At 40.1% G+C, this 13,463-nt stretch overlaps 1 protein-coding gene across 1 annotated transcript in view; it reads right to left on the bottom strand.

The window, feature by feature from the left end:
* LOC138620992 (polycystin-1-like protein 2) overlaps positions 1 to 8,845 on the bottom strand; it is a 28,803-nt gene extending 19,958 nt beyond the window's left edge. Inside the window, exons 1-10 of the mRNA XM_069698706.1 lie at positions 8,645 to 8,845; positions 7,558 to 7,695; positions 7,089 to 7,235; positions 6,535 to 6,659; positions 4,679 to 4,799; positions 4,429 to 4,560; positions 3,112 to 3,225; positions 2,182 to 2,296; positions 1,530 to 2,032; positions 430 to 531 (exon numbers count right to left, since the gene is read on the bottom strand). Coding sequence (XP_069554807.1) covers positions 430 to 531; positions 1,530 to 2,032; positions 2,182 to 2,296; positions 3,112 to 3,225; positions 4,429 to 4,560; positions 4,679 to 4,799; positions 6,535 to 6,659; positions 7,089 to 7,235; positions 7,558 to 7,695; positions 8,645 to 8,845 — 1,698 coding nt within the window. The remainder of the gene's footprint in view (positions 1 to 429; positions 532 to 1,529; positions 2,033 to 2,181; positions 2,297 to 3,111; positions 3,226 to 4,428; positions 4,561 to 4,678; positions 4,800 to 6,534; positions 6,660 to 7,088; positions 7,236 to 7,557; positions 7,696 to 8,644) is intronic.
* Positions 8,846 to 13,463: the final 4,618 nt, after the last annotated feature.

Raw genomic sequence — 13,463 nt, 5'->3', positions numbered from 1 at the left:
TTTGTCTGTTAAAGATCTTTTACTGCATTTCAGTTTACAAGTTAAATGATGCAGACAGCAGTGCAGGCTGGTTGGTGTTAGCTGTTTCATATACCTTATGCTTCTCAATCACATGGCTCAGTCATAGCTGCAGGGACAACAACATCCTTTTACATTGAGGCAGCTGCACACCATGACCATTATATTGTCATCACTGTTATCTGCTGATGCACTGAAGCGAGTGCTGTTTGTCACCACAGCTCCATCAACACTAACCTCCAATCATATGATGTATTTACTAGTGAAGATTTTGCTATGATTTGTGCTCATTTTTCAGCTGGATCCAGGCTGCTGTGCAAATTCTTTGAAAACTCCTTTAAAGAGTAGAAAGAGTTTTACACTAAATCAGATCTTTCACTGTTTGACATGTGTGATTCGGACTATATTTACCTCAGAGGAAGTCGAGGCTCCTATACGATGCCCGGTACTGACGCTTAACAGGTAGCGGTACTTGTCCAAGGGGTCGTTGTCTTCCAGCACTGTCACCTTCACCTGTTTACCAGCCAAAAAAAATACCACTACTACTGCTACTGTGCAAATTCTTAAAAAAAAAAAAAAAATCCCTTAAAGAGTAGAGAGAGTTTTACACGAAATCCAAAAAAAAGCCAAAAAAAAAAACAACTAAAAATGCAATGGTCCCAAACAACACACAAAAAAATAATAATATTGAAAAAGCATTTAAAATAATTTTTTCAGGGAAATTTCAGACAATTCTGAAAAAAAGGGGTATTATTTAAAAAAAAGTTCCTCATCAAAACTCAGTATTCATTCATCCATTATCTATACCCGCTTTATCCTGAACAGAGTCACAGGGGGGCTGAAGCCTATCCCAGCTCACTTTGGGTGAAGGCAGGGTTCACCCTGGACAGGTCGCCAGTCTATCACAGGGGCAACACTTATAGACAGACAGAAACAAAGACCATTCACGCTCTCATTCACACCTAAGGGCAATTTGTAGAACCACCAATTAACCTGAGATGCATGTTTTTGGATGGTGGGAGGAAGACAGAGTACCCGGAGAGAACCCACGCAAGCACAGGGAGAACATGCAAACTCCACACAGAAAGGCCCAGGCCCGGATTCGAAACAGGAACCTTTTTGCTGTGAGGTGACAATGCTAACCACTGTGCCGGGCCTCAATGTTCATAATGCAGAAAATAAAGAAAATGCAGTGAGACATGGTGTGTCATGCGAGTAGCAGTTTATGTAGCCTCGAGCTGTTAGCCTCTAGCAGAGACGAGGGATGGGCTACAAAGGTCTGGAAGCTCATTACTTCACATTGCACACACACCTCCAGATTTTACTCATTTTCAAATTTCCCCTGGAGCTTTATAAGGGCTTTGTACATATGTTGTCACGTTGTACTCTCCTCAGACCTGTAAACAAACTTTGACGTGTGAAATCAGAGCGATGTCCACCATCACTGGGAAGCAGACCACCCTTTGGATTTGAATCATAAATTATACTCTGGCGCTGGAGGGGTACTTTACCTTGCCTGTGTCTTGGATGTCTTTTCGTCTTGCCCAAACAACCACCAAGAGATAGGTCACAAAGAGCGCCCCCACAAAGCACACAACCACAGGATTCTCAGCAAAGGTTGCGAAAAGCTCAACGGTGCGTGATGGGTCGACGAGGTTGGGCGTGACAAAGAAAGAGCTCCCAAAGAAGGTGAGGTGGTTGCAGAGGCACTGGGTGACTAAGTGTGTGCTCTTAGCGCCGACCTTGAAAGACAAAAATCCGTTATAGCCCCTAAAGTCAGAGCAACATGTTATATTATGTAATGTGAATATTACTGTACTTACTCTGCATCCGTGATTATTCCAGTCCAGTCGGGATTCATCCCAAAATTTACACGAGGCTGTGATCGGGGTAACTGATAAACTGGCATTGATGGATTTTATACCTGGACCCACTATTGGCCTCACCACAAGATAGTGCACTCCAATGTTTCCTTTTAAACTCTTTGGGTCGAGTAGCCACGTGTATCGCTCCTCTGTGACACACACACACACACACACACACACACACACACACACACACACACACACACACAATCAGGCAATGCATCACATATCTAATTTGAAACACATTACAGATGAAAAAGGTCTTTTCTCCACCACCGAGCGAAGGTCATTTTATTACCTTGTGTATTTCCATACTGAGGCATCTGCGTCATTGCTATGTAGTTTGCCTCAGTGGGGTAGTCCATGTAACCAAGGAATACTTTGAAGGGTAAAGGATCCTTTGAAAGCACCATCTTTAAAAGATATCAACATAGTTGTAGTCAATTTCTAATTCAATGCATTCATGTAAGGGAAAAGAAATTGACAGCTTATCCTGGAACGACGAGATCCGGAGCTTTTAATTATGAGAAAAGTTACGGCGTAGCCTCTTGGCATTAACGTTGGCTACTACGTTCAAGTTAGAACGATATTGGCAGATTTAGTTATTGAGTTCTTGATTCGGGAAGTTCAAATCTGCCAATATCTTTCTAACTTTACCGTTGTAGCCGGTGTTAGTGCCGACCGACTAAACCTTAACTTTTCTCATAATCAAGATATCTGCATCTTGTAACTGTAAATTTTTTTTCTTATGTGAATGCAATGTGCTTTTGTATGTAGCAGGCTATAGTAGAGCTGATTTTAGCGTGCCTATTTACGTTTTTACCTATAGACCAGCGGCTTGTTGCTAGGAATGTGACCGTCTGTCTGTCAGCGATCGATAGCTGTGAAACTTTGTACGGACATTTTTTTTTCTCGATAAGAAAAATTTGATTGACTTTGGTGATGAAATTTGGGAAATTAGTATCCAGAGGACGAATACAAGAAGAACGTGCTAATTTGAAAAATGTCATCATACTAACATGCAAAGGTTACGTGGTGAACATGGTAAACGTATCTGCTTAACATCATATCATCTTTCTGAGGCTGTTGTGAGCTTTGAGCTCAAGCAGCCTCACAGAGACGCTGGCCTGGCTGTAGATTTGCAGTCTCGAAGTCTAGTAAACTGAACTTGTAGTCTTGTTAAAAATGTCATCACACATTCAGTTTGAGCAGCAACAAGTCTGTGAACCTTTAACAACAGGGTGGTGTCAGCTGAAGGCACGTCTATGACCGTCGTGCTGAAGTTCCCGAGGTCCAGAACAGAGGTGTTCACCTGCTCTCCAACAGGCCTTGGCAAAAGAATCTGTGGGCCAGATCCAGATATCGATTGACGTTTAAATTAAAAATGTAAAACAATTCTTAATAATTTAAGCACTTTCTAGCATAGTAGAATATTTTTTTTTAAATGCAGGTAGGCTATCATATCAAACAGTTTGCTTTGTAGTGTCCTCGGTTACAATATTTTACTACTATTAAATATGGAATAATTTTTTTGCCCAGGACTTAAATTACATCAATGAATCCTGCGATTTATAAATGTGAAATAGTATAGTATAAATGCACGTATGGGTTTGTTACTATTGTTGTGGTACTTATTGCAATTGCAGGTGAGCAAAAATATACCTTCTATTCCACTATTCTAAGTAAGTAAGCAAATAAATGCAACACAGTGATGAACAGCATATTCAGGCAGGCCTGTCTCTATTCTTTAAATTTTGTTGTTGTTGTTGAATTTTTGTCGATGACTAATCGGTGCCAAACAGTAAACACTTAGGTTGGAGGACACAAAACATACTGAAGTATTCTTATACTAAAAGCATGTGCACATGGGACACAAAGTGGGATAAGTAGGAATTTTATCTCACGCATTACAAGTGGGCGTGTAATGGACTGGTGACATTCACTGTCAGTATCACATCCTTCAGTCCTCTTTGTCCTCATTGTGTAAAAAGACTAAAAAATAAAAAAGAGGACCTTCTTTTGCCAAAGTATTAAAAGGAACAATGTTTACACGAGTGTTGCTATGCCAAGAAAAGAGAATTGAATTGAGATTAAAGTAAAATAAATTCTTCCATTTTTACAGAGCTGTGTAAAGTACCTCCTATTGCCATGAATGTGTTCATCACCTGTTAATTATTAACATTCTGGTATGTATGAGAGAAGTTCTGGGTGTGAATTGCTAATCCACAGTGTGAATACACTCCAATTAGAGATGGGTGACTGAGAAAATAAAGTGCCCTTTTCCTGCAGCCACAGTGCTACTGAAACATAAATGCAGCCTCAAACAATTTTTTTTAATTTTTTACTTACTAAATCTAAGATTGTGAAGAGCTCAATTAAACAGACTGTATAAATACACAGTCTACTTCACTTCGTCAGATCTAGTTTTCATCTCATGGAGTGATCCTAACACTAAGCTCCCTCTGTGTCCTCACAGTGAACATGGTCTCAACAGGAGATCGCAGTATTGAACAAACCTCAGATGAAGCATTGTTGCGGCACTAACCTCAATATCCTCACTTAAGTTCTCCACGGGGATACCAGACCCATGTTTTGTTGTGAGGGATAGAGAACCGATTCGGCCACTGATGTTCCCTCTCTCATTCCAAGAAAATGGGTTTTTATCTAAACTCAGCATCTGTAAGTGCATTTAAAGAGTCAAGTAAATTTAAACCTGGAAGTCACGCACACAGGGACATTCAGAAAAACGAGTGTACACAACACAGAGACACGGATAGAAACATATGCTGACTTACTCGTACATCCACTGGTTCCTCTGAAGGAAAAATGTTGGAGGGTAATTCCGGGAGAGAAAATGCAGAGCAGGAACAGTTGGGAATATTTATAGATTCTGTGTACACATTTTTCCGTGTCACTCTGTGAGAAAAGATAATTAGACTTATATTAAAGCCACACTTCTTTTAAACTTGAATATGCAAGTTAGTTAGGTCCTCTGGCATGGTTGGATTGATCATTTCACTTCATCTGGAGAGGAATCCCAAAATAAAGTGAAGTGAGTTACTTTCTTGTCAACAGTTAGAAGCAATGATTGACACCACGGTAATATCTGTGGTAACTGCACAGCAAAGCCAGGAGGTTGATCGAGTTTTGCATAATACAGGAAACATGGAAAAACCAACATATCCTCAAACCACAATGACAAAATAGGTCTATTTCCAATACCAACCAACATTTTAAACAAATTGTGCTCTCTGTTCCCCTCTAAAGGTCCAACATGTCCTCATACACAATTGACAGAAGAGCTCATTGCCAAAACAAAATTCTGTAAATAACCATTGGACAGTACCAGCGACAGACCTTATGGTAACAATTATCAAACATGTGGTTAACGTTGTGAAATGGTTGCACTTTTGTTAGGTGGTTAGGTTTAGGCACCAAAACTACTTGGTTAGGTTCAGGAAAAGATCATGGATATCTTCTATATCTACAATTACAGAGGTGTTCCCTCAATGCCTATTGCAGTGGACACATCTCAGATGTGGCCAAACTGGTTTAAAAAAAAGTGTCCAATAAATCATTCTAATGAAAGATTTAACTATGAAAATCCAGTGTTTCGCCTTCGATTGGGACACCGTATGCCTCCTTAAAGAAACTCATGTCTGGGTCTGGACCCTGTGTGAAACTGGGTCTATTAATTTGAAAAGTTGCGGTGGTCAGCTTACCAGCGGTGTAACTTTGGGCTCTGACACACACTCGATTTATAGCGCTAACTCCGCTTTTCCAGTCCAGGCAGGAATATTGTATTTATGTTAATTACCTAATATATGACCACCCGTTTCTTTCCAGCTCAGTATGAGAGTCTCTGCTGTGTTTTGCAGGTGCGTTACAGGTCGCAGTTTCTGTCCTCTGATCTCTGTGTGTCACACTCGGGGTGGAGCTCAACCTCTGCTGCACTGACAGACTGCCGAGCAGACACGGGTGAAGGAGACCAAAGGGAGATTGTCCACTTATTAATCGATCAAGTTGATAGCGTCGTTCTCTCTGACAGGTTTAAAAAATAAACGAATAAAAAATTATGAAAGTAAATGCCAAAGAATACTTGGACAGCCATGAATATACCTGGCTGGCCCACCCAAGTAAGTCTTTGTGTGGGAAGCATTGCATATTTTCCGAACCTTCTGCGATCCACTCAGAACCGGGTCGGGGACTTTGAGTAGTTTGCGAGCTACGGATGGGAGACCCCTGATATATCTTTTCGTCCAACTAAGGCGCACTATATATTACAAGTTAATTCTAAAAACAACAAGCTATGTACCATGGCATGTTTAAGCTCTGCAAAGGCAAATGAGATTGCTAAGCAACCAGCAAAGCCTCCAAGATGTTACTGCTGTCAATACTGAGAAATAGATGAGCACCTACAGGTTTTTTTTTAGATACGTGTTGACAAGTGAGCTTCAGTGGTGGTGGTTGGCATGTCTTTTCAACAGCTGGTAGCTGTTTCTCCATTTCAAGTCTTTATGCAAATCTACGCTAAATGGCTGTTAGCTATACAGTAGCTTCAGATTTATTGTACAGTCAGGAGGATGGTATCAATACTCTCTAACTAATGCCAGAGTGCTATTTGGCAAATGTGTAGTGAAGTGGAACTTACCTTTTGACAAACACACTAATATGTGCTTGTTGGATTATAGTTGGACTCTCACTGGTCTTTTTAAACATCAATAGTGCACTTTGTGTATTCTTCAGGGCATCCAGGAGGGCATCAGATATTTCTTTCTGCACAAGACAACGCACAAGAGTTAAGATAGCAAATAGGTTGTTTTCATGGTTTTTAGGAGGTTTATCATCAGTACATTCAGAGACATTCAGATGCGAGAATTAGTCTAAGGAAGATTCCCAAAAATACTGGTTAGTCAACTGCTCTTTTTTGACAACATCTTAACCAAGGTGGTTGGCAATAGATAGACACATTCAAAAAACGATTTAGTGTCACATTGAATTTTCTTCGTAGACCAAGCTGAATAAACTCAATAACAGTAAACAACTCTTTGTACAAAAAGTGCCAAAGAGATCCACATTAAACAGCAGCTGTACAAGTTTAACACAAAGGACCAACAAGAGCCTTTAAAACGCCAAAACATTTCACAATCACTCAAGAGAGAGAAATAAAACCCATCAGCATGGGCTTTAAAGTTTACTACTCACATTGGAAGAATAGTCCAGCATATTGCTTACTCCCTCCACAATGGTGGTGGCTGTGGAGTGTATTTCTTTCTTGTTTTCTTCACTTTCACTCACAGACATGTGAAGGATCGATGAGCTGAGGTTTGCCAACAATGATGAAGCCTCTTTCTGGAGGTGGGAAACAACTCTTACAATAACAGACATATTTTTGGGTGGTACTATACCAGTAATAAAACATTTTTATTCATTGTCAAGAACATTAAAACACCCCACTGTAATATCTCTACTCTATTATCTTTCCTTAAATATACAAATTACACAACAGAGCTGAGGCAGCTTTGTACACCCAAATGTGATTCATTTACATAAATAAGTGAACCACAGTGCACCCCAATGTGTGGATTGCATGCAGTGATTGCATACAATGCTGACTTGTTTTTCCTTTCTCCTAGATATATAGCATATATAGGCATAGATATATAGGCAGTACCTGTGCAGAGACACTGAGTTCAGTGCCTTCCTGGACGAGAGCAGCGAGCCCTCTGGCTAGCACTTGAACTTCCTTTGGTGTGTTGGCGGGAACTTCTTTGACCACATCAACCATTATTCCCATCATCTTTTCACGGAGCTTCAAAAGACAAAAGTATTAACAAGCATTCATGAGATATTTTCCTATTTTGTTCGGTATTTAGTTATACAGTGAGGAAAATATCTGCGCACAGACGAGTTTCATTTTCCATTGTCAATGCACACTGTCCCTTATTAAGTTGTAAGGCATGGGCCTTCTATACAGTCTTGCTTTAGTGCGAGAGTGATGAAAAACAATGAAGACACGATCCTGTACTCCTTCACAGTGTTGTGCAAGTTAACTGAAAATCAATCGCTCATTACTTATTATGTAAAATTACACAAAACAAAGACACCTCTACTAAATAGAAAACTGACATACCAACATGTCACACCTTCTGTGTTTGAAGGTAGATGAGAAGACATTGTGGTTTAACAAGCACTCAATTTTCTTTATTTTTGGTAGAGACAAACCACCTACTGACACCTCCAGCTGCATAGAAAGCTAATGCATCTAATAAGTCTGCACAGAGACCCTCCTGATATCAAGCCTTCTGCTACAGCAGCAAAAACAGCAAAGCCCTAAACTTATAAGCATTAAATTAATTTATGTAAAATTAGTATTATTCTTAAATGTAGTTAGACTACTTGTTACCTTAAAAAACTAAATATTAAAATTGGTTACTGACCCCTACTTTTCAACTTCTCTTCTCCAAAGTACATAAATCTCAAATGGGCATAAGGAACAGTAAAACTAACATCTGTGAGTGTTTTCAGGTTCGTTCTGTGTTTTGGTGTCATGATGTGGTCACAAATTTAAGTGTTCCAGAAATTCATTTCACAATTTGGCTGAGGGATGTTGTTTCTACTACACCAACGCAAAACAGCAAGTGGAATTGTTAATTCTCATATGCTAATCTAAGCTGTTGAGCAACTGTACCACCTACCTGATGCACTGACATGTTTGCAGTCAAATATTAATCATCTATACAGTCTGAACGTGCATTTACCTTTTGCCTATCTTTTTTCTCCGATTTATGGGATAGTCCGTTCAGTTTCTTGGCCACAGAATTGAAGATTTCGCCTATGGTTTCTCCCGACAGCAGACCTTTGTTCTTTAATTGATCTTTGGCCTTTTCCACTGCTGCTGTGAGACCAGCTACTGAGTTTGAGTCCTCTGCACAATCCTGAACCTGAGGAGAAAAAGCCATCATCTTACAGTGGTGTTGAGGGAAATTACAGCATTTCCACAGGTCTTCTCTTGCCAGGACATTCATCCTTTTTTTTTTTCCTTTTTTTTTTTTACAAACCTTTACAGTTATAGTGGTGCTGACTTCAAAGTTGTCTTTTTCTGCAGTGGCTGCTATATTCAAGTTGTAATCAGAACTGCTGTCTCCAAGAGGAAGGAAGAGACACTTTACCTCATTTTTCTCACTGCAACGCAGATGCTTACCTGACAAGACATGAAAATAAGTTTGATTATAGTTGGATTTCTGGGAGATTGCAGTTATTGTTCTACCCTCTGTTTGAGTACATTTTGGGGTATTGCCCCCTTTTGGTTATATAGCTGTAGTACTTTTAGAGCTGGGAATTTTCCCTCAGAGTCAAGGTGGCAGGATAGAGAGCGCATGTGACCATTTCTCCTTATGTAATTTATCTTCTACGTTGTTGCCTTTGGACACTATTTGGGCAGTATTTGTTTTAGTGATTCTTTTGATAACAGTGACATAATACATTCTCTGTGGGGTTTTTTTGTGGCAAATTATGTTTAAAAGCCACCTAATCGACAATCAGCATAGCTTCAAGCTAGTATTAGATGCCCTGCCATGTGACTTAGCATTTTTTGTTACTTAGGTCCATAGTAATGAGTGTAATAAATATTGTTCGGTATCGATTTGTGTTTGCATTTTGTTCCTTGTTGCAGTTTCATTGGAAGTAAAGAAAGAGGACAAAGAAATCTTCAATAAATTCAACAAAAGTTACGCCTTGTGTTTTTTGGAGGACTTCGCACTGTTAGCTATCTGTCTAGCTTTGAACAAGGAATACTCATTGCGAGGAGAGAAAAGTATTATATGAATGCCATAGGGAGTAAAGTAACTTGAGATTGAGATCAACCTCTAAGTACTTACCATCAGTCTTAAAACAATACTGACAGTTAGTGCAGGGCATTTCAGCAACACAAGTTATGTTGAAACCATCAAGGACTGTCCCACTCGATGGCAATATGGTACATGACAGGCTATCCGTACTGCTTGTGGTTGATGCTGAAGTTGTAACATCAGTAGTAGCCAAAATAGTAGAAGTGATGGTTGTCCCGGCACTACTTGTGTCAGATGATGTCGTGGTGGGACCAGAATCACTAGTGGTGCTAGTGCCGGCACTGACCGAGCCCGATGATGTTGTGGTGGGACCAGAATCGCTAGTGGTGCTAGTGCCGGCACTGACCGGGCCCGATGATGAAGTGATGGGACCAGAATCACTAGTGGTGCTAGTGCCGGCACTGACCGAGCCCGATGATGTCGTGGTGGGACCAGAATCACTAGTGGTGCTAGTGCCGGCACTGACCGAGCCCGATGATGTCGTGGTGGGACCAGAATCACTAGTGGTGCTAGTGCCGGCACTGACCGAGCCCGATGATGTCGTGGTGGGACCAGAATCACTAGTGGTGCTAGTGCCGGCACTGACCGGGCCCGATGATGAAGTGATGGGACCAGAATCACTAGTGGTGCTAGTGCCGGCACTGACCGAGCCCGATGATGTCGTGGTGGGACCAGAATCACTAGTGGTGCTAGTGCCGGCACTGACCGAGCCCGATGATGTCGTGGTGGGACCAGAATCACTAGTGGTGCTAGTGCCGGCACTGACCGGGCCCGATGATGAAGTGATGGGACCAGAATCACTAGTGGTGCTAGTGCCGGCACTAACCGGGCCCGATGATGTAGTGATGGGACCAGGATTATTACTGGTTCTAGTTCCAGCACTGTTTCTGTCAGTGGATGTCGGGGTGGGACCGGCAGTGATGGCTGTGTTATCGTTGGAGTTTCCAGACCCTGATCCAGTATCACCGGTCTTTGTGCTAAATATTTTGTAACGTGTGTTATCCTTCCATGACGCTGAGGGAAAAAAGGAGAAAAGTACAATGTGTCATTTACTGTTTGTTTTGTTTTTTATTTGATTAAATAATCAGAAAACAGCAAATGGCTAACATCACTGATTACAGGAGTTCAACCGTTTTCATTCAAGGATTAATGAAGGATTTAAACGAGAAACTACTTATAAAAACCTTACTAACTCAACATTTTTCAGACAATATCACGGAATTGATCATTTGTTGGGAAGCCAAACATGCTAAAAAAAAAAAAAAACTTGGAAAGACCATTCAGAGAGCGATTATTAATCAATATATACTTACGAGAAGTTACCACCACGTTGACATCATTGTGCTTGGCCAGTTTAAGACTGGAGTAACTCACAGTGTATTCAGTGCCACCATACTGTTTCTTGATGAGTGGCCTTTGTTTTGCCTTTTTGTAGCAATCCTTTGTTTCTTTCTGTCAATAAGATAAAATGCAAATTCATTAAGCCAATGCCAAATATATATATATATATATATATATATATATATATATATATATATTACTTTACACCATTTAACAGTATCTGATCCTTCATTTCCAAACAGCTCAGAATTTATTTCTCAGACTTACAACCCATTCCTTGTCTTTGTCTGGATCCTCAATGTACCATAGGACATATGGACATTGCACGCCTTTGCAAGTCATTTTAATTTTCGCATCCCTGTCCTTCTTTACTGGGTTACAGCCTTGAGTACAAGTGAGACTGTGGTACAACACATTGAGACAATTTGGTTAACACACTGCAAGAATGTTTACATTAATACAAAAAGCAGGCTGGTTAAGCCATAAAGCGTATAATGTTAAACAGCGAGTAAATTATCTATGTCATGACTGACTGATTATCAATTCAAGTTTAGTTATTTTGCTTTGTCTGTTAAATTATGGCAAATTAAATTCAAATTCAGTCTTCAAAAAACTGATTATTGCTCCAAAATGATGAAGATAATTTCCTGTAGTTAGTAGTGTCACCAATGCCTTAACTTTGACAGATTTCTACTGAAACCAAATTACAGGTAACTATGGCCCAATCACAGAACCCATCAGCTATGGGCGAAAACAATAAGCCTCTGTTGGGCAACCAAGCAGCAACCAACAGTGACGTCACCCATTGGTTTGTGAATTGTTTTTATGAAGCCTCGAGTTTGGATTTTGTCCATCGCCATCTTGCTATTCTGGAGTGACCATATTTGGACAAGCTGAGGATGAGCGAGCGTGGATCTAACCTGATCCTATTGGAAACCCGAGGATACTACGCCCCGCCCACAGATAGTGGAAACCTGACTGCACTACTGGCCTGTCAATCAAACAAAAATGCCCCCAAAATGCTTTTTTTTTAAAAAAATTTTTTAGGCCTAATATGTAATTAATGATGGAAATATTTTCAGATGGACCACCAGAAAACTAATAAAGAGTGACTTTGGTAAATACATTAAATCAATTCGTGGAAAAAAAAAAAATTATTTGCATTTTCCGAAGTTGAATAGGAGTCTACGGAGCCATAGCCTTTTTGGAGCCAACCCAAAGTGGCCCTCCGTGGTATTGCAGTCCAAGACTCTTCCGCATTTGCCTCATTTTTTAGACCCGGAACCTAGGTCCACTTTTATATACTCTGTAGGGGAAATTAAAAATATTTTGGAGATTACGATGAAGCCAGTGGACACCTGGAAAACGCATATCTGGGGAAAGACTTCCTCGTTCCGGAACCCCTCGTTGTATGTAAGCCACTTGAGCATTGAATTGGATGTTAGAGAGGAGTAATGTCTACGAAGAGACATCTGAAAATGGATAAAGTTAAAATTTTAACCAAAAATAGCTTAATTACTGCCAGATGGTGGCCAAGTGGCTATGTTTGGTCAGTATTCATAAATGGAAACCAGAAAGCTTCCGGTACCAAAATCTTCTCTTGTTGTCGATGGATTCTTTTCTTTTCATTTTGTACAGATTACACATGAAATAGTCAGATAGGTGTAAAGAACCCAGGTGAGAATGAGGAAGCAGGAATTAGAGAACCTCAGTTTCAAAAAGATCAATTACCTTACATAGTCTGGTAGGTGAGCTGTCGGGGTAAGGGTGATGCATATGGATTCACTCCATTTCACGCTGTTATCGTTTAGTTTTGCATGATAATAATACCTATTGAACTGAAATGGCTCTGGCAGGCAGTATTCTGTTATGGTGTGAGTCGGTGTACTGTATGTTCCTGGGCAATTGCAGGGTTGCTCTGTGAATCAACAAGAAGAGTCATTATCGTGCAGCCACTGACATAAAACATTTAAGACTCAGGTTCAGTTTGTAAAACATTTTGAAAGACATGTCCACTGAGTATCTAGCAAGGATATAAAAACTGAATTTTGTATCAAAACTGGACCTTGTATCTAAATATGTATGGATTCACCTGAAAGGTATTGACACTCCGCTACTTATTTGGCAAACTAAAAATATTGAATCGTGTGCTTAATTACACGGCAAATTTTGCCTGCGGTGGGTTCGTTAATGGACTTTGTTTGCAAATGCCAGCGCTTGCAAGACATCAGTGTTTCTTAAGATAGCATTACATATTTAAACAGACCAGAACATCCTAAAAACCTTTCCTCATGAAGTGTTTGAAAAAATCAGATAAACAGACTATCAAATTAAATGTCTACCTTGAATTCAGAGACATGTTTAAAACATTACTAAGAATTTTGAAATA

The sequence above is a fragment of the Brachyistius frenatus genome, unplaced genomic scaffold (assembly GCF_029030835.1).
Source record: "Brachyistius frenatus isolate BFR_SWC_R1_liver_20210118 unplaced genomic scaffold, ASM2903083v1 Contig_28, whole genome shotgun sequence".
Lineage (NCBI taxonomy): Eukaryota > Metazoa > Chordata > Actinopteri > Embiotocidae > Brachyistius > Brachyistius frenatus.
Note: the sequence above shows the minus strand (reverse complement) of the source record. Positions and strands in the feature narration are given on the sequence as shown.